The 18,087-nt window shown below is 48.4% G+C and overlaps 1 protein-coding gene across 10 annotated transcripts in view; it reads left to right on the forward strand.

The window, feature by feature from the left end:
* The window catches only part of ZNF778 (zinc finger protein 778), a 40,914-nt gene extending 24,994 nt beyond the window's left edge, over positions 1 to 15,920 (forward strand). For 8 of the 10 annotated variants that reach the window (XM_063654590.1, XM_054455414.2, XM_054455413.2 and 5 more), the window contains 2 exons: positions 1,026 to 1,102; positions 2,166 to 8,510. In XM_063654590.1, coding sequence (XP_063510660.1) covers positions 1,026 to 1,102; positions 2,166 to 4,034 — 1,946 coding nt within the window. In that variant the 3' untranslated portion in view covers positions 4,035 to 8,510. Of the gene's footprint in view, positions 1 to 1,025; positions 1,103 to 2,165; positions 8,511 to 15,834 lie in introns of those variants that run through there. The other 2 variants (XR_010124334.1, XM_063654595.1) reach the window with 2 other exon arrangements.
* Positions 15,921 to 18,087: the final 2,167 nt, after the last annotated feature.

The following is an 18,087-nucleotide window of genomic DNA, read 5'->3' on the forward strand; positions in this document are numbered from 1 at the left end:
TTTAGCGGCTATGGAAGGATCCTGAGTGTCGAGTTTAGCGGCTGTGGAAGGATCCTGAGTGTCGAGTTTAGCGGCTGTGGAAGGATCCTGAGTGTCGAGTTTAGCGGCTGTGGAAGGATCCTGAGTGTCGAGTTTAGCGGCTGTGGAAGGATCCTGAGTGTCGAGTTTAGCGGCTGTGGAAGGATCCTGAGTGTCGAGTTTAGCGGCTGTGGAAGGATCCTGAGTGTCGAGTTTAGCGGCTGTGGAAGGATCCTGAGTTTCAAGTTTAGCGGCTGTGGAAGGATCCTGAGTGCACGTTTTAAGATGCATTCTGGCACAGAACATGAGGCTGTTGGACTCAAAAGCTCTGGGTATCCTGAGCTTCCCATAATTCCTTATTTTCCATCTGATCTGGACTTTCCCTTTCCTGTGATCTCATAAAAAACCTGCTCTTTTGTTCTTTGAGTTTGTGGGGTTTTTTTTTTTTTTTGAGACGGAGTCTCGCTCCGTTGCCCAGGATGGAGTGCAGTGGCACAATCTTGGCTCACTGCAAACTCCGCCTCCTGGGTTCACACAATTCTTCTGCCTCAGCCTCCTGAGTAGCTGGGATTACAGGTGTGTGCCACCATGCCCGGCTAATTTTTGTATTTTTAGTAGAGACGAGGTTTCACCATGTCGGTCAGGCTGGTCTCGAACTCCTGACCTCGTGATCCACCTGCCTCGGCCTCCCAAAATGTTGGGATTACAGGTGTGAGCCACCACGCCCAGCCAAGTTTGTGTTTTTAATGTATGCCCTTTGTCCAGATCTTTCCTGCTTTCTTTCATTGATAATACTGTTTCTGTTCACCTCACATTTCTTTTTTATGGACCAAATGTATTTTAAAATCTTCTAAATTATGACTCCCAGTTCCTATGATTCCAAATTTTACACATAGCCAAACTCTTCAAATCTATCTTTGCTTTATTTTTTTTTCTGCCATGTCTTATATGAAAGCAAATACCAATGAGTTTGATTGTTTTTAGGTCATTTTTTTTTTTCTTTTCAGAATGGCGACTTAAAACCAAAGGGCCAGCACTTCGGCAGGATAGATCTTGGTTCAGAGCATCAAATGAGACACAGACGGTAAGATTAACAAGAGAGATTTTTTTATTTATCACACTCATAAAAGATTGGGAATTCCACTATAGAAAATGAGCAAAATTGAGAGAATTTAGAGAAGCAGGATTCACTCAGGCAGGGGTTGTCTGTAGAGAACACTCTGAATGTGCGGAATTTGGGAGGACCTCATCCTGTCTTGAAACTTGGTGCTTCAGACACACATCAGCACACATGTGATGAGGTATTGAGATTGCAGAGCTGTTTTGTGCGCACAGACTTTTCGAAGTTAGAGCAGATGGCACAGGATTCTTTTTTTTTTTTTTGAGATGAAGTTTCACTCTCTCACCAGGCTGGAGCGCAGTGGCATGATCTTGGCTCACTGCAACCTCTGCCTCCTGGGTTCAAGTGATTCTCCTGCCTCAGCCTCCCAAGTAGCTGGAACTAGAGGCGTGTGCCACCACGCCCAGCTAATTTTTGTATTTTTAGTAGAGATGGGGTTTCACCATGTTGGCTAGGATGGTCTCGATCTCTTGACCTCGTGATCCTCCCACTTCAGCCTCCCAAAGTGCTGGGATTACAGGCGTGAGCTGCCGCGCCCGGCCGATTCTTTTTTTTTGACATGGAGTTTTGCTTTTGTTGCCCAGGCTGGAATGCAATGGTACAATTTCAGCTCACTGCAACCTCTGCCTCCCTAGTTCAAGCCATTCTTCTGCCTCAGCCTCCTGAGTAGCTGGGATTACAGGCATGTGCCACTATGCCCGGTTAATTTTGTATTTTTAATAGAGACAGGGTTTCTCCATGTTGGTCAGGCTGGTCTTGAACTCCCGACCTCAGGTGATCCGTCAGCCTCGGCCTCCCAAAGTTGTGGGATTACAGGCATGAGCCACCGCGCCCGTCCCGATGGCACAGGATTCTTGCAGTTGGGTTCCTCATTTGACATGAAAGACGTCTACAGGGCAGGAGCTGCTTGCATGTTATGAAAATGGCAAAAATTGTAATCATCATCGTCATACTCTGTCTTCAGCGGGGTGAGATCTATGAATCAGCCTCAGCAACCCCCTGACCACCACTCATTCTTCACCAACAGGCAAGAAGCCACAATGGAGGGCAGCTCTGTGACCACACGCAGCGTGGAGAAGCTTTCAGTGAACACTCAGGCCTCAGCACACACGTGAGAACTCAAAATACGGGAGACAGTTGTGTGTCTAATCATTATGAAAAAGACTTTTTTATTCTATGCCAGAAAACCTTGTTCAAAATTGGAGAGCAATTTTCCACGTTGGGTCAGTGTGGAAAAGCCTTCAGCCCTACTCCAAATGTTGTTTCCCAGCAAGCATGCAGTCGGGACAGATCTCTTGACTGCAGCGACTGTGGGGAAGCATTCCTTAATCAGTCATACCTTCAGGCGCGTGCGGGAAGTCACAACAGAGAAGGAACATGGAAATGGAAACAGTGTGGGAAAGCTCTCACTCACTCCACAGGCTGTGCCCCACCTGTTGAAATGCATGCTGTCAGGAATCCCCACATATGTAGGGAATGTGGGAAGGCCTTTAGATACATTGCCTACCTTACTAGTCGCGTGCCAGTCCACACTGGGGAGAAGCCCTGTGAATTGGAAGAATGTGGAAAAGCCTCCCCTGTTTCTTCCAGCCTGACTCAACATGTAAGAATTCATGCTGCAGAGAAGCCCTGTGAATGTGAAGAATGCGGAAAAGCCTTCACTGGATGCTCAGGTCTTTCTAAACACGTCCAGACAGACCCTGGACAGAAGCCCTGTGAATGTAAGGACTGTGGGAAAGCCTGCGGTGGGTTTTATCTACTGAATGAACATGTAAAAACTCACAGGAGGGAGAAGCCCTTTGCATGTGTGGTTTGCGGAAAATATTTTAGAAATTCCTCATGCCTTAATAATCATGTTCGAATTCACACTGGAATAAAACCCTATACATGCAGCTACTGTGGGAAGGCCTTCACTGTGCGCTGTGGCCTTACTAGACACATACGAACTCACACGGGCGAGAAGCCATACACGTGTAAGGACTGCGGGAAAGCCTTCTGTACATCCTCAGGCCTTACCGAGCACGTAAGGACTCACACTGGAGAGAAACCGTATGAATGTAAAGATTGTGGGAAATCCTTCACTGTTTCTTCAAGCCTGACTGAGCATGCGAGAATCCATACTGGAGAGAAACCCTACGAATGTAAGCAGTGTGGCAAAGCCTTCACGGGGCGCTCAGGCCTCACTAAACACATGCGGACACACACCGGGGAAAAGCCCTATGAATGTAAGGACTGCGGGAAAGCCTACAATAGGGTTTATCTACTGAATGAGCATGTGAAAACTCACACAGAGGAGAAGCCCTTTATATGTACAGTATGCGGGAAATCCTTCAGAAATTCCTCGTGCCTGAATAAGCACGTTCAGATTCACACTGGAATAAAACCTTATGAATGTAAGGACTGTGGGAAAACCTTCACTGTTTCTTCAAGCCTAACCGAGCACATACGAACTCACACTGGAGAGAAGCCTTATGAATGTAAAGTATGCGGAAAGGCCTTCACCACGTCCTCACACCTTATCGTGCACATAAGAACCCACACCGGTGAGAAACCCTACATATGTAAGGAGTGTGGGAAAGCCTTTGCTTCCTCCTCACACCTTATCGAACACAGAAGGACTCACACAGGAGAGAAACCTTATATGTGTAACGAGTGTGGGAAAGCCTTCCGTGCTTCCTCTCACCTGCGTAAACATGGAAGAATTCACACTGGGCAGAAACCCTATAAATGTAAGGAATGTGGGAAAGCATACAATAGGTTTTATCTACTAAAAGAACATTTAAAAACTTACACTGAAGAGCAGCTTTTTGTATGTAAGGACTGTGGAAAACCTTTTAAGAATTCCTCATGCCTTAACCATCATGCTCAAATTCATACTGATGAGAAACCTTACTAATGTAAGGAATGTGGGGAAGCTGTCAGCTACACTCATTCACGTTGAAGACATGAAAGATCTCTCGTTCTCCAGATGCCCATGACTTGAGGAATGTGGCCGGGCCATCAGCATCTCATCACAACCCAGCAGGCAGGAACTCACCCTGGGGCCCTACAGCAGCAGACACAGAGAAAGCCCTCAGTGTTCTCTGAGGTCTTGCTAAATATGGAAGGTATCCAGTGGAGAGAACCCTATTGATGTGTGATACGTAGCAGCGTTGTTGCTGTTCTGCTCAGTACTTTGATGATCCCTTGTGATCTCACAATGGAGAAAAATCTTAGGAGGGTGAGAATTGTTGGGAAGTCATTTTTTACATTACATCTTTCCTCACCCTTTAGTGAACGTGGTGATTGACACTTGAAGTGTTGTCAATGTATGGAAGATAGGAATCGCTTCCCTGTGTCCTAAAACCTTGTGGGCTAACTTGAGACATGTCTTTCTGGGGGTTCTGTAGACATATTTTGAATCTTTATGATGCTGCACTGATCATTCTTGGAGTGAGGACTCTGTTCTCTGTAGAAATCCTCCAGTCTGGTTGCTACAGTGTCCAAGTAGCAGCCTGGCTAACAGTGGGCCTTGAGGATCCAGATGTGATCCTGTGTGAGTAGGCTCTGGTTGGTTAGTCTTGAGGATCCAGATGTGATCCTGTGTGAGCAGCGCAGGCTCTGGTTGGTTAGTCTTGAGGATTCAGATGTGATCCTGTGTGAGCAGCGTAGGCTGTGGTTGGTTAGTCTTGAGGATCCAGATGTGATCCTGTGTGAGCAGCGTAGGCTGTGGTTGGTTAGTCTTCAGGATCCAGATGGTGATCCTGTGTGAGCAGCGCAGGCTGTGGTTGGTTAGTCTTGAGGATCCAGATGTGATCCTGTGTGAGCAGCGCAGGCTGTGGTTGGTTAGTCTTGAGGATCCAGATGTAATTCTGTGTGAGCAGCATAGGCTCTGGTTGGTTAGTCTTGAGGATCCAGATGTAATTCTGTGTGAGCAGCGTAGGCTCTGGTTGGTTAGTCTTGAGGATCCAGATGTAATTCTGTGTGAGCAGCGTAGGCTCTGGTTGGTTAGCCTTGAGGATCCAGATGTGATCCTGTGTGAGCAGCACAGGCTGTGGTTGGTTAGTCTTGAGGATCCAGATGTGATCCTGTGTGAGCAGCACAGGCTGTGGTTGGTTAGTCTTGAGGATCCAGATGTGATCCTGTGTGAGCAGCACAGGCTGTGGTTGGTTAGTCTTGAGGATCCAGATGGTGATCCTGTGTGAGCAGTGCAGGCTGTGGTTGGTTAGTCTTGAGGATTCAGATGTGATCCTGTGTGAGCAGCGTAGGCTGTGGTTGGTTAGTCTTGAGGATCCAGATGGTGATCCTGTGTGAGCAGTGCAGGCTGTGGTTGGTTAGTCTTGAGGATCCAGGTGTGATTTTGTGTGAGCAGCGTAGGCTCTGGTTGGTTAGTCTTAAGGATCCAGATGTGATTCTGTGTGAGCAGCATAGGCTCTGGTTGGTTAGTCTTGAGGATCCAGATGTGATTCTGTGTGAGCAGCGTAGGCTCTGGTTGGTTAGTCATGCTCTTAGGCATGACCCACCTGTAGGGTCCCACACTGGCCAAGGTTGGGGCATAACACAGCTCTACATTTTATGAAAATGCCCTTGTTCCTCTCCCATACCTGATCCTTTCAGATAAAACACCAGGGTGCAAGGAGGGGCAGAGTGGAGAGGGGCGAGGTCAGTGCCCTGAGATGCCCCTGTTTCATGGCTGTGGAGGGAGAGGAGGGGCAGAGTGGAGAGGGGCGAGGTCAGTGCCCTGAGATGCCCCTGTTTCATGGCCGTGGAGGGAGAGGAGGGGCAGAGTGGAGAGGGGCGAGGTCAGTGCCCTGAGATGCCCCTGTTTCATGGCCGTGGAGGGAGAGGAGGGGCAGAGTGGAGAGGGGCGAGGTCAGTGCCCTGAGATGCCCCTGTTTCATGGCCGTGGAGGGAGAGGAGGGGCAGAGTGGAGAGGGGCGAGGTCAGTGCCCTGAGATGCCCCTGTTTCATGGCCGTGGAGGGAGAGGAGGGGCAGAGTGGAGAGGGGCGAGGTCAGTGCCCTGAGATGCCCCTGTTTCATGGCCGTGGAGGGAGAGGAGGGGCAGAGTGGAGAGGGGCGAGGTCAGTGCCCTGAGATGCCCCTGTTTCATGGCCGTGGAGGGAGAGGAGGGGCAGAGTGGAGAGGGGCGAGGTCAGTGCCCTGAGATGCCCCTGTTTCATGGCCGTGGAGGGAGAGCCACCACCCGCCACGTGGGGAGGAGGGAATTCCTGTACCTCAGGCAGTGCCGGATGGGTGAGAGCCCTGAGTGTCCCTGCTGACCTCCAGATCCTCTTCACAGCATGCAGAGCGGTCCTGGCAGCTGCTGCAGTCCGGCACTCCTGGGGCAGCTTCTGCGATCCGGCACTTCTGGGGCAGGAGCTGCTTGTGTGTGTGCTGCCCCTTTGTGTACCATGAAAACAGACCAGGGACACGGCTGGTCCTGATGTTCCATGGCACTTGGCACTGTCACTGGCGCTTCCTGGATGAGGCCCTTAAACACACACAGCGGCAGAGCAAGGCTTCCGTGTGAGTGACACGAATGTGTGTCCTCTGGCTGCAGCAATCTTGGGTTATGTTTTTTGTGGCCATCAGGGCAGCAGCTGCTTGGTGACTGTTTCTGTGGTGTTGAACCCCCATGGTATAAAGGTAATCTACAACGAGGTGAACAATAAATCCTGGATGGACAGACTCGTGCACCTTCATATTACATGTTTGAAATTCTGGATGGACAGACCCGTGCACCTTCATATCACGTGTTTGAAATCCTGGATGGACAGACCCGTGCACCTTCATGTCACGTGTTTGAAATTCTGGATGGACAGACCTGTGCACCTTCATGTTACGTGTTTGTTGTGGAGAGGAGTGGGTTGTGCCGTGTTTCTCTTGTGGGATTAAGTGTGGCTATTTAGCTCATCTGTTGCCAACTTTAATTGTTGGCAGTGACACTAAAGGTCATCAGATTAGTGTGAACCACCTTGTGGGGTTGTAGCGGCTCCTGGACTGGTCTCAGATGCCATCCTGATTGGCTGAAATAAGTCCTGCAGGTCTCTGCTGGAAATGACTCACAGTTGCCTGAGTCCAGAACTTGTGGGTCACAGGTGATGCCAGCCCTGCATCATCCTGGTGCTCGGACTCCTAGTGACAGCATCCTGAGCAGGCGGTAGCCCAGATATCACCCTGCCTGATATGCCCACTGCTGATGGAGGCATCACCCCAGCCCAGACCTCATTAAGACGACTACCCCTCTGACGACTCCCCGTCCCTTCACTGGAGGTGACTTCATGCACTTCTCCAGAACCTCCTCAGCAGCGATGCCCATGGACTGGGATTCCTAAGGCACAAATTCGATATTTGAGATTCTGTAATGAGCTGAGCTTGCTGTCCGCTAACCCGTGATCCTGGTGTAATCTCAGCCAAAACCTACAGCCCTGCACCCCTGGCCTGTAGGAAAATCTGGTAGGAGTTAGTAGTGTCTGTGAAGTCCCAATAATTGATAACAAAATGTTTTGTTTCGCCAGGAGGCACCCGCCTCCTGTCAGCCTCTCGGGAGGTCACTGTCTGCCCAGTGCCTTCTCCTCCACTGCAGCTTTCTATCTCATCTCCTTACTGCCTTGACTTGGCTTCACACAGAGCCTCTTCTTTACACGTACTAACTGTTTGCTTCATACCCTCCTGCAGCAGAACTACAGACCTGCCATCCTGATAATTGTCAAACTCATCCCTTTATCACCTTTATAACTCCTCGAGGATATTATCATTGGACCCCCAACATTTCAAAGTGATTTTCTTGAGTAATACCATATGCTGTGATGTGGATGTGATTGGTTTGCCCTCTCATGTTGAGCTTTGACCCTCAGTGTGGCAGTGCTGGGAGGGGGCCTGGTGGGGGTTTGGGTCATGGGGGTACCCTCCTGAATGGTTGGATACCATTCATTCTTGCTGTGTCAAGCCTGGATTGGTTTGTAGGGGAATGCACTAGTTACCGGGAGCATGTTGTGATAAAGCCAAGCCATCCCTCGGGTTTGGCTCACTGCCCTTGACTTTCTCTGCCCTGTTTGACACAGCAAATAGTCCTCACCAGAAGCAGGTCGGATGCCAGTGCTGTGCTTGTGCAGCCTGCTGAACCATGAGCCAAATAAGCTTCTTTCTAAGTTACCCACAGCCTCAGATACGTAGCAACACAGACAGACAGAGACACCGTGCATGATGGAAAACTGGGTTATGGGCAGGGCTGCAGGTACTGCTTATGCAGATGCCTGTATTTCTCTTCCTTACTCTCAGAACATGTTCTGTGTCGCTTAGGGCAACTTATGCCCTCCTGTGTGAAAATCTCCACTCCCGATGTCTGAGGGTTCCTCAGCATAAGGTAAAATATTAAAGGACCAATTGTATTAATTATGTTCTATTTTGTGTTTTTTGTTAGGATACATTTTCATCCTGGGGTCTTGCTGTGGGGGCTAGACCATCCCTCCCAGGCTAGATCATTCCTAAAGATGGTAAACAACTTGCTGGGAACATGCACCGCATATGCAAATCAACTCACACTGCATATGCAACTCAACTCGCACTGCATATGCAACTCAACTCGCACTGCGTATGCAAATCAACTCGCACTGCGTATGCAACTCAGCTCGCACTGCGTATGCAACTCAGCTCGCTCTGCGTATGCAACTCAGCTCACACTGCGTATGCAACTCAACTGTTGCAAGTACTTATTTCCAGCCACTTCCTTTTTCTAACTACCACACCAAGCCAGTATTTCTCCTCCCTGAAGTCAGCCCAGGATGAGGCACTAGACAGCGGGACATGCTCTTTGCCCTTGGGCCTGCTGGAAGTATGCAGACTAGCCAGCCCCAGTCTTCATCCTGCCCTGTCCTGCCTTTCCTGTGAAAACCCTGTGGCCTCTGCCTCCCCTAGCTCTCACTTCTGCCTCCTGCCCAGCTCTGCAGCTCCCCTTGGGCCCTGCCTGGAGTGATGTGCCCCCTTCTCTTGACACTGTGAGTGATAAACTTCTTTCCATGTCAGGAACCTGTGTGTGTTCACTCACTCACCTTGACGAGTCCACATCCAGGCCCCACCAGTGGTGTGGTTTTTCTCATAGTCTTTCTACCTAAGCACATGTCTGTGACAAGGTCTTACCCAGCCCAGAGATTCTTGAACTATCTGTAAGAGCTGCCATGTTGACTCCTGGGCAGTTTTATTCTCTCTCTACTCGTTCAACCTGATTAGGGAGTGACATTTTTTCCAAAGTGGTTGTGAAACAGCATCTCCTTGGGGTGTTGGTTTGCACTTCTCTTCATTACTGATAGTATGAACATGGTTTTACTTACGCTGGCTATTTTCCTTTTTGGATGAAATACCTGGTCTTGTTTTTTCCTGATTTGTTTGATATTTGTTCTTTTTTAGAAATAGTGAGGCTGTTGTGAGGTGAGTCACCACTTGTGACTTAGAAGATTGTAGTGGTTTCTGCTTCACCTGTTTCCACTTTTGTGATGGTGCATTAAGGAAAAAGATTTTGCCAGGCGCGGTGGCTCACGCCTGTAATCCCAACACTTTGGGAGGCCGAGGTGGGTGGATCACAAGGTCAGGAGATCAAGACCATCCTGGCCAACATGGTGAAATGCCATCTCTACTAAAAATAGAAAAATTAGTTAGATGTGGTGGTGCATGCCTGTAATCCCAGCTCCTTGGGAGGCTGAGGCAGGAGAATCGCTTGAACCTGGGAAGCACAGATTGCAGTGAACTGATATCGCGCCACCGCACTCGCACAACAGAGTGAGACGGTCTCAAAAAAAAAAAAAAAAAAAAGGAAAAATATTTCTTAATTTTGGGATACTCAAATTTATACAACCTTTCCTTTATCTTCATCAGAAATTTCTTTTCCCCTAAGGCCTTAAATACGCTGTACTATTTTGGCTTCCACAGTTTCTATGTTTTATCCCAAGTTGCTTAATCCATTTGGAGTTGATTTTTGTTGATGGGATCTGTAGAGTAAAATGTCATTTTTCCCACTGTGTACATACAATTTCTGCAAGGCCTCTTTTTTTAGTGAAGAAAAGAGGTTTATTTGGTTCACAATTCTGAAGGACGGGAGGTCCCGGAAGCTTGGCACCAGCATCCGCTAGGCTCCAGATCGGGGCCTCATGCTGACTTCTGTTTTCACACAACCAGTGGAAACGGGTGTCCTAACACTGTGAGAGAAAAAATCCCAAAGTTTGGTTTTTCTGTTCACTTGCCCTGGCCTCCAGGCAGTCCTGCAGCAGCAAACACATCATCGGCCTTAGGAGCTGGCCTGTGAGGTTGACCGCTCTGTAGGTGGATGAGCCGCGCCCCAGAAGAGACATGAGCAGTTCTGCGTAGGCTTTAAGACGGAATCGACATGGGAAGCATGACCCACACAGTTTCAATAGAACTTGCCTCCTGAACCTGACTAGGTCACTCGCCTGGTGAACCAGTATCTCCATCACCCATGGGACTGACAGACCCAGAGTGTCATAACCTAAAATTCAAAAGTGTAGACTATAATCTTAAATTATTCAGCATATGTGCAACAGCCTTGGGGAGCAGTGTTATGATACCAAACGGCTAACATTCATGACCTCAGAATCCCGGAAGAAAAGGAGAAAGTGTGATGTAGTAAAACCACTTGAAGAAATAATGATGAAACACTTCTCATATTTGGTGTAAGATAAAAACAAGTTTGAAGAGGTTCCATGAGCCCCAGACAGGATAAACCTAAAGAAAACCAAGCCCAGGCCGGGGGCGGTGGCTCACGCCTATAATCCCAGCACTTTGGGAGGCCGAGGTGGGCGGATCACGAGGTCAGGAGATCATGACCATCCTGGCCAACACAGTGAAACCTCGTCTCTACTAAAAAAAAAATACAAAAATTTAGTTGGGCGTGGTGGCGGGCGCCTGTAGTCCCAGCTGCTCGGGAGGCTGAGGCAGGAGAATGACGTAAACCCGGGAGGCGGAGCATGCAGTGAGCTGAGATCACACCACTGCACTCCAGCCTGGGCGACAGAGCGAGACTCTATCTCAAAAAAAAAAAAAAGAAAGAAAAGAAAACCAAGCCCAGACCTGCCACCATGAAGCTGCCGAAAGCTACAGAGTGAAAGTCTTGGAAGGAGGCTGAGAAAAGGGACACAGTGCTTCCAGAAGAACAATTCAATTGACCGGGTTTCTTGTTGGAAGCGATAGAGGCCAACAGGAAATGTAGGAACATTTTTCAAGTTCTGAAATAAAAAGAAATGCCAACCCAGATTGCTATATCCAGCAAAATATCCTTTAGGAATGAAACAGAAGTAACGATGAGGCAATACAAAGAATTCCCTGCAGACCTGGTTTAAATAAATGGTTACAGAAAACTCTTAAGGAAACCTGGAACAAAGGAAAAGCAATAGAAGAGTAAATACCTGAGTAAATAGATCAGATCATTCTCCTCTTGAGTTCTTTAAAATATATTTTATTGTCAAAAGCAAAAATTATCACATGGGGTTTCAACTGACATATTTAATACATAAGACAACTACAACATGAAGGTGAGGGGCAACGTGGCTGGACGGCGTGGAGGTTCTGTGCTCCATTTCAGTGGCAAAATACCATTCCAGAAGGACTGGAAAAGCTAAATCTGTATATTTTAATTACTAAAGAGGTATACAGCTGGGCATGGTGGCTCACGCCTGTAATCCCACCACTTTGGGAGGGTGAGGTGGGTGGATCACTTGAGGTCAGGAGTTCGAGACCAGCTTGGCCAACACGGTGAAACCCCATCTCTACTAAGAAATACAAAAATTAGCTGCGTGTGGTTGGGGGCACGTGTAATCTCAGCTTCTCAGGAGGCTGAGGCAGGAGAATCACTTGAACCCAGGAGGTGGAGGTTGCAGTCAGTCGAGATCGTGCCACTGCACTCCAGCCTGGGCAACAGAGCAAGACTCTGTCTTAAAAAAAAAAAGGACAATGAGATATACTAAAATGGTCCAATATGTTAATTAGAACATACTACTAAAAAAAGTGTTAAATAGCCTGAAAGAATTGTGATAAAGGGGAAACTGAGTACTGGGAACAAAAGAGAACAAGTAGGTAATGAAGTGGTGGCCAGGTGCGGTGGCTCAGGCCTGTCATCCCAGCGCTGTGGGAGGCTGAGGCAGGTGGATCACTTGAGGTCAGGAGTCTGAGACCAGCCTGGCCAACATAGTGAAACCCCGTCTCTACTAAAAATACAAAGTTAGCCAGGGGTGATGGTGGGAGCCTGTAATTCAAGCTACGTAGGAGGCTGAAGTAGGAGAATCACTTGAACTGGGGAGGTGGAGGTGGCAGTGAGCTGAGATTGCGGCACTGTATGTACTCCAGCCTGGGTGACAGCAAGACTCTGTCTAAAATAAAAAATAACTGGTAGAGCTGAATCCTATGTAATCAAACACATTAATGCACATGATCAGCCAGGCGCTCACGCCTGTAATCCCAACACTTTGGGAGGCTGAGGCAGGTGGATCGCTTGAGGTCAGGAGTTCCAGACCAGCCTGGTCAACACGGTGAAGCCTTGTCTCTACTAAAAATACAAAAGTTAGCCAAGTTTGGTGGCTCATGCCTGTAGTCCCAGCTACTCAGGAGCCTGAGGCAGGAGAATCACTTGAACCCAGGAGGTGGAGGTTGCAATGAGCCGAGATCGCACCACTGCACTCCAGCCTGGGCAACAGAGCGAGACTTTGTCTCAAAAAAAAACCATGATCTACACATGCTATTTAAAGATAGGACAGATAAAAAGTGTGACCCATCAATATGTCATCTACAAGACACTTCAAATACAATGACGTAAATAGGTTAATAGTAGAAGAATGGAAAAGTGTATACCATGTAAACATAATAAAGTGGAGAGGCTGTATTTAACATCAGACAAAATGACTTCAGCACAAAGAAAATTGCCACAGGGTGTTGAGTGCAGTGGCTGATGCCTGTAATCCCAACACTTTGGGAGGCTGAGGTGGCTGGCTAACTTAAGGCCAGCAGTTCAAGACCAGCCTGGGCAACATGATGAAACCCTGTCTGTACTAAAAATACAAAATTAGCCGGGCATGGTGGCAGGCACCTGTAATCCCAGCTACTTGGGAGGCTGAGGCAGGAGAATCTCTTGAACTCAGGAGGTGGAGGTTGCAATGAGCCGAGATAGCGCCATTGCACTCCAGCCTGGGCAACAAGAGCAAAACTCCATCTCATAAATAAAAGTTAAAAGCAAAATGTGATAAAAGACCACAAAAATGAAAACTTACAGTGTTAATTATATTGATTCAAATTAGTTATGTTAAATATCAGCAAACAATACAAAACCACATTGAGAAAATAATAAACCATGACCAAGTGGAATTTCAGACTGCAACGGTTCAGTTATTAGAAAGCCTATTAAATACTATACCATATGAATCCATCTAAGAAGATAAGGCATGTGATTCTATCCATAGCTGCTGATGAAGACTTTGGAAAAATTTAGTACCTATTATTGATAGAAGGACTCAAAATAGGAATTGGTGAATACTTTCTTAGGACACCTGTGTCTATAGCTATATGTGTGTGTGTGTGTACTGGAAGTGTCACCTAATGCAATTGGGCAAAACAGAATTGCAAAAAAGTGAACTATCTCTTGTATGCATTATATGATATACATGGAAAGCCCTGTAGAATCAGTAAAAACATTTAGTAAGTTAGAGGAGGTGAAATTGCCGTCAAAAAATAGATGGTCTTCATCTACACAACCAATAACCAGTGAGGTGATATGATAGTAGAGAAAACTTATTTATAATAGCAATAAAACAATGCTTAGAAATAAACTTATCAAGAAATGTATAAAACCTAAATGAGGAAACCTTTTGTTTGTTTGTTTGTTTGAGACGGAGTCTCGCTCTGTCACCCAGGCTGGAGTGCACTGGCATGATCTCGGCTCACTGCAACCTCCACCTCCTGGGTTCAAGTGATTCTCCTGCCTCAGCCTCTCAAGTAGCTGGTATTACAGGTACCTGCCACCACGCCCGGCTAATTTTTGTATTTTTAGTAGAGACGGGGTTTCACCATGTTGGCCTGGCTGGTCTTAAACTCCTGACCTCATGATCTGTCTGCCTCGGCCACCCAAAATGCTGGGGTTACAGGCATGAGCCACCGTGCCGTGCCCGGCCATGAGGAAACTTTAAAACACTTTTTTTTTTTTGAGACAGGAATTTGCTCTGTCCCACAGGCTGCAGTGCAGTGGTGGTGTGATCACAGCTCACTGCAGCCTCGACCTCCAGGGCTCAAGTGATCCTTCCGCCTCAGCCTCTCAAGTAGCTGAGACTACAGGTGCACATCACCACACCAGGCTAATTAAAAACTTCTAGGCCAGGCGCAGTGGCTTGTGCCTGTAATCCCAGCACTTTGGGAGGCTGAAGTGGGCGGATCACGAGGTCAGGAGATCGAGACCATCCTGGCTAACACAGTGACACCCCGTCTCTATGAAAAATAGAAAAAATTTGCCGGGTGTGGTGGCAGGCGGCTGTAGTCCCAGCTGCTCAGGAGGCTGAGGCAGGAAAATGGCGTGAACTCAGGAGGTGGAGCTTGCCGTGAGCCAAGATCGCACCACTGCACTCCAGCCTGGGTGACAGAGCAAGACTCTGTCTCAAAAAAAAAAAAAAGAAAAAAGAAAAAGAAAAAGAAAGACACACATAGACTTAAACAAACGGGCAAATTCCTTGTTCTTTGATGGGATGACTTAACATCATAAAGATCCCATTCTTAATTCAGAAATGAAACATAATCCCAGTTACAACAGCACCAAAAGCTTTTTGTGGAGTTAATGCAGATTGACCCTGAAGTTCATATGGGGACACAGACGTCTGATGGTGCCCAAGAAGACCCAGGAGAGAAAACTGATTCTTCACTGTGGACACTGCAGCATCCTCTAAAGCCGCTATAATTAAAGTGTGTGACACATGACCAGGAAGCAGACAGAGGGACAAAGATGGAATATCTGGAAATAGACCTAGCCACATGGAAATTTAGTTCATAAAGGGGGTATTTCAGATCAGTGGGGTAAAAATGCAGTTTGTAATGAAAGGTGCTAAGACAACTGGTGAGCCATCTGAACAAGATGGTTTTACATGTATAAATTACACCGTTCAGGCCAGGTGCGGTGGCTTACGCCTGTGATCCCAGCACTTTGGGAGGCCAAGGGGGGCAGATCAGTTGAGATCAGGAGTTCGAGACCAGCCTGGCCAACACGGGGAAACCCCAACTCCTCCGGGCGCGGTGGCTCACACCTGTGATCCCAGCACTTTGGGAGGCCGGGGCGGGCAGATCACAAGGTCAGGAGATCGAGGCCATCCTGCCAAACACGGTGAAACCCCATCTCTACTAAAAATACAGGAAAGCCAGGCGCGGTGGCAGGCGAGCACGTGGGTTATGTGAATGGTTTCAGGGCGATTGGGAAGAGGGCCTGGCCAGGAGGGGCGGTAGCACAGGCAGGCCGGGTTCCGCGGTGCCGCCACGGCTTCGGGGTGGGGGTCACCACTCAGAAGGGGAGGAGGAACTCGGGGGTCGGAGAGGGGCTCGTGGGCTGGGTGACAGTGACACACTCAGCAGCCCGGTGGGAGCCACGGTCAGTACCTTCTGAAGGGCAGCCGAGGCTGGGGGACCGACAGCTCTCAGGTTTTGGTTTTTCTGTGGCTAGCAGATGTTTGGCACCATTTCACAGGGCACACAGGGCAGACGGGACCTAGACGACGACAAATCTGCGTGTTTGGGCTCTGTTTAAAACAGACCTCAGCCAGTCTTGAAGAGTAGAACCCGGAGTGTTGAAGTCACAAGAGATCAAAATCCCTACGGTGTGAAATCCTGAAAACAGCAAATCCCAAAGGACGAAACGCCCGAAAATGATGTTATACTTTAAGTGTTTTCTTCTTTTTTCTTTTCTTTTTTTTTTTTTTTTTTTTGAGTCAGGATCTCGCTGTGTCGCCCGGGCTGCAGTGCAATGCCGCTGTCGTGGCACACTGCAGCCTCAACCTCCTGGGCTCCAGTGGTCCTCCCACCAGAGCCTCCCACACTGCTGGGATTACAGGCACCAACCACCTTGCCCAGCTAGAAAGTAATTTTTAAACTTCTTTAAAAGACACTTAGACTGGACATGGTGGCACACGACGGGAATCCCAGCAATTTGGGAGCTCAAGGTGGGAGTATCGCTAGAGTTCAGGAGTTTGAGACCAGCCTGGGAAACAGGGAGACCCTGTCTCTACGAAAAAAAGTTTAAAAAATTAGCCGGATGTGGTGGCTCACGCCTGTGCTTCCAGGTACTCTGGAGGCTGAGCCAGGAGGATCACTTGAGCCCAGGAGTTTGAGGCTGCAGTGAGCTGTCATTGCATGCCAGCCTGGGCTACAGAGTGAGTCTTCTCTCTCTCTCTCTCTCTCTCTCTCTCTCTCTCTCTGTCTCTCTCTGTCTCTCTGTCTCTGTCTCTCGGTGCGGTGGCCCACGCCTGTAATCCCAACACTTTGGGAGGCTGAGGCGGACGGATCACCTGAGGTCGTGCATTTGAGACCAGCCTGACCAACATGGAGAAACCCCATCTCTACTCAAAATACAAAATTAGCCAGGCGTGGTGGCGCATGCCTATAATCCCAACTACTCGGGAGGCTGATGGAGGAGAATCGCTTCAACCCGAGAGGCGGAGGTTGCAGTGAGCTGAGATCATGCCACTGCACTCCAGCCTGGGAAACGAGCAAAACTCCATCTAAAAAAAAATATATATATAATATATATACACACACACATTACACATAATATATATATAAATAATATATATATGGCCTGGCACGGTGGCTCATGCCTGTAATCCCAGCACTTTGGGAGGCCGAGGCGGGCAGATCGCGAGGTCAGGAGATCGAGACCATTCTGGCTAACACAGTGAAACCCCGTCTCTACTAAAAATGCAAAAACTTAGCTGGGCATGGTGGCGGGCACCTGTAGTCCCAACTACTCGGGAGGCTGAGGCAGGAGAATGGCGTGAACCCAGGAGGCGGAGGTTGCAGTGAGCTGAGATCACACCACGGCACTCCAACCTGGGCGACACAGCAAGACTCTGTCTCAAAAAAAAAATATGTGTATATATATACACACACACACGTGTATATGTATATATACTATACAATATATATTTATATATGTTATATATATATAAATATAGATAGATGATCAGGAAAGACGTGAGAATGTCTTCAGTTTACACCTCAGGCTGAGCATCAGCACAGAGACAGCCCACAACAACAAAAACCAAAACAGTCAACAAAACCAAAACCCAGCAAACCCTGGGGAATGGGGAGAGTCTGACTTTCAGAGTTACATTATTAGATTTAAACGTCTAATTTTTTTTTTTTTTTTTTGAGATGGAGTCTCGCTCTGTCGCCTATGCTGGAGTCCAGTGGCGCGATCTCGGCTCACTGCAAGCTCTGTCTCCCGGCTTCACAGCATTCTCCTGCCTCTGCCTCCCGAGTAGCTGGGACTACAGGCGCCCGCCACCATGCCCGGCTAATTTTTTTTGTATTTTTAGTAGAGACGGGGTTTCACTGTGTTAGCCAGGATGGTCTCGATCTCCTGACCTCGTGATCCGCCCGCCTCGGCTTCCCAAAGTGCTGGGATTACAGGCGTGAGCCACTGTGCCCGGCCTCAAACGTCTAATCTTTAACAAAAGTTCCAAGCAGGCCACTGGCATAGATGCTGCCTGCACCTGCACAGCCACTCACAGTCGACAGGAGAGCAGAGGCACCGGGTCTGCTCCCATCACAGAGAGGAATGGGCTCCCCAGCCCGGCCCTGGGCTGGTCAGCAACCCCCACTCCCCACCCTGCCTGCTCAAAAGAAAGGGTCCTCCTGCCTCCAGCCCCCTCCACCCTCTCTCCAGGACCTTACTGACAGTGCGCTGGGCCTGTGCAGGTGTTGAGCCACACCCACGCCCTCC

This window comes from Pongo pygmaeus, chromosome 18, assembly GCF_028885625.2.
Source record: "Pongo pygmaeus isolate AG05252 chromosome 18, NHGRI_mPonPyg2-v2.0_pri, whole genome shotgun sequence".
NCBI classification, from domain to species: domain Eukaryota; kingdom Metazoa; phylum Chordata; class Mammalia; order Primates; family Hominidae; genus Pongo; species Pongo pygmaeus.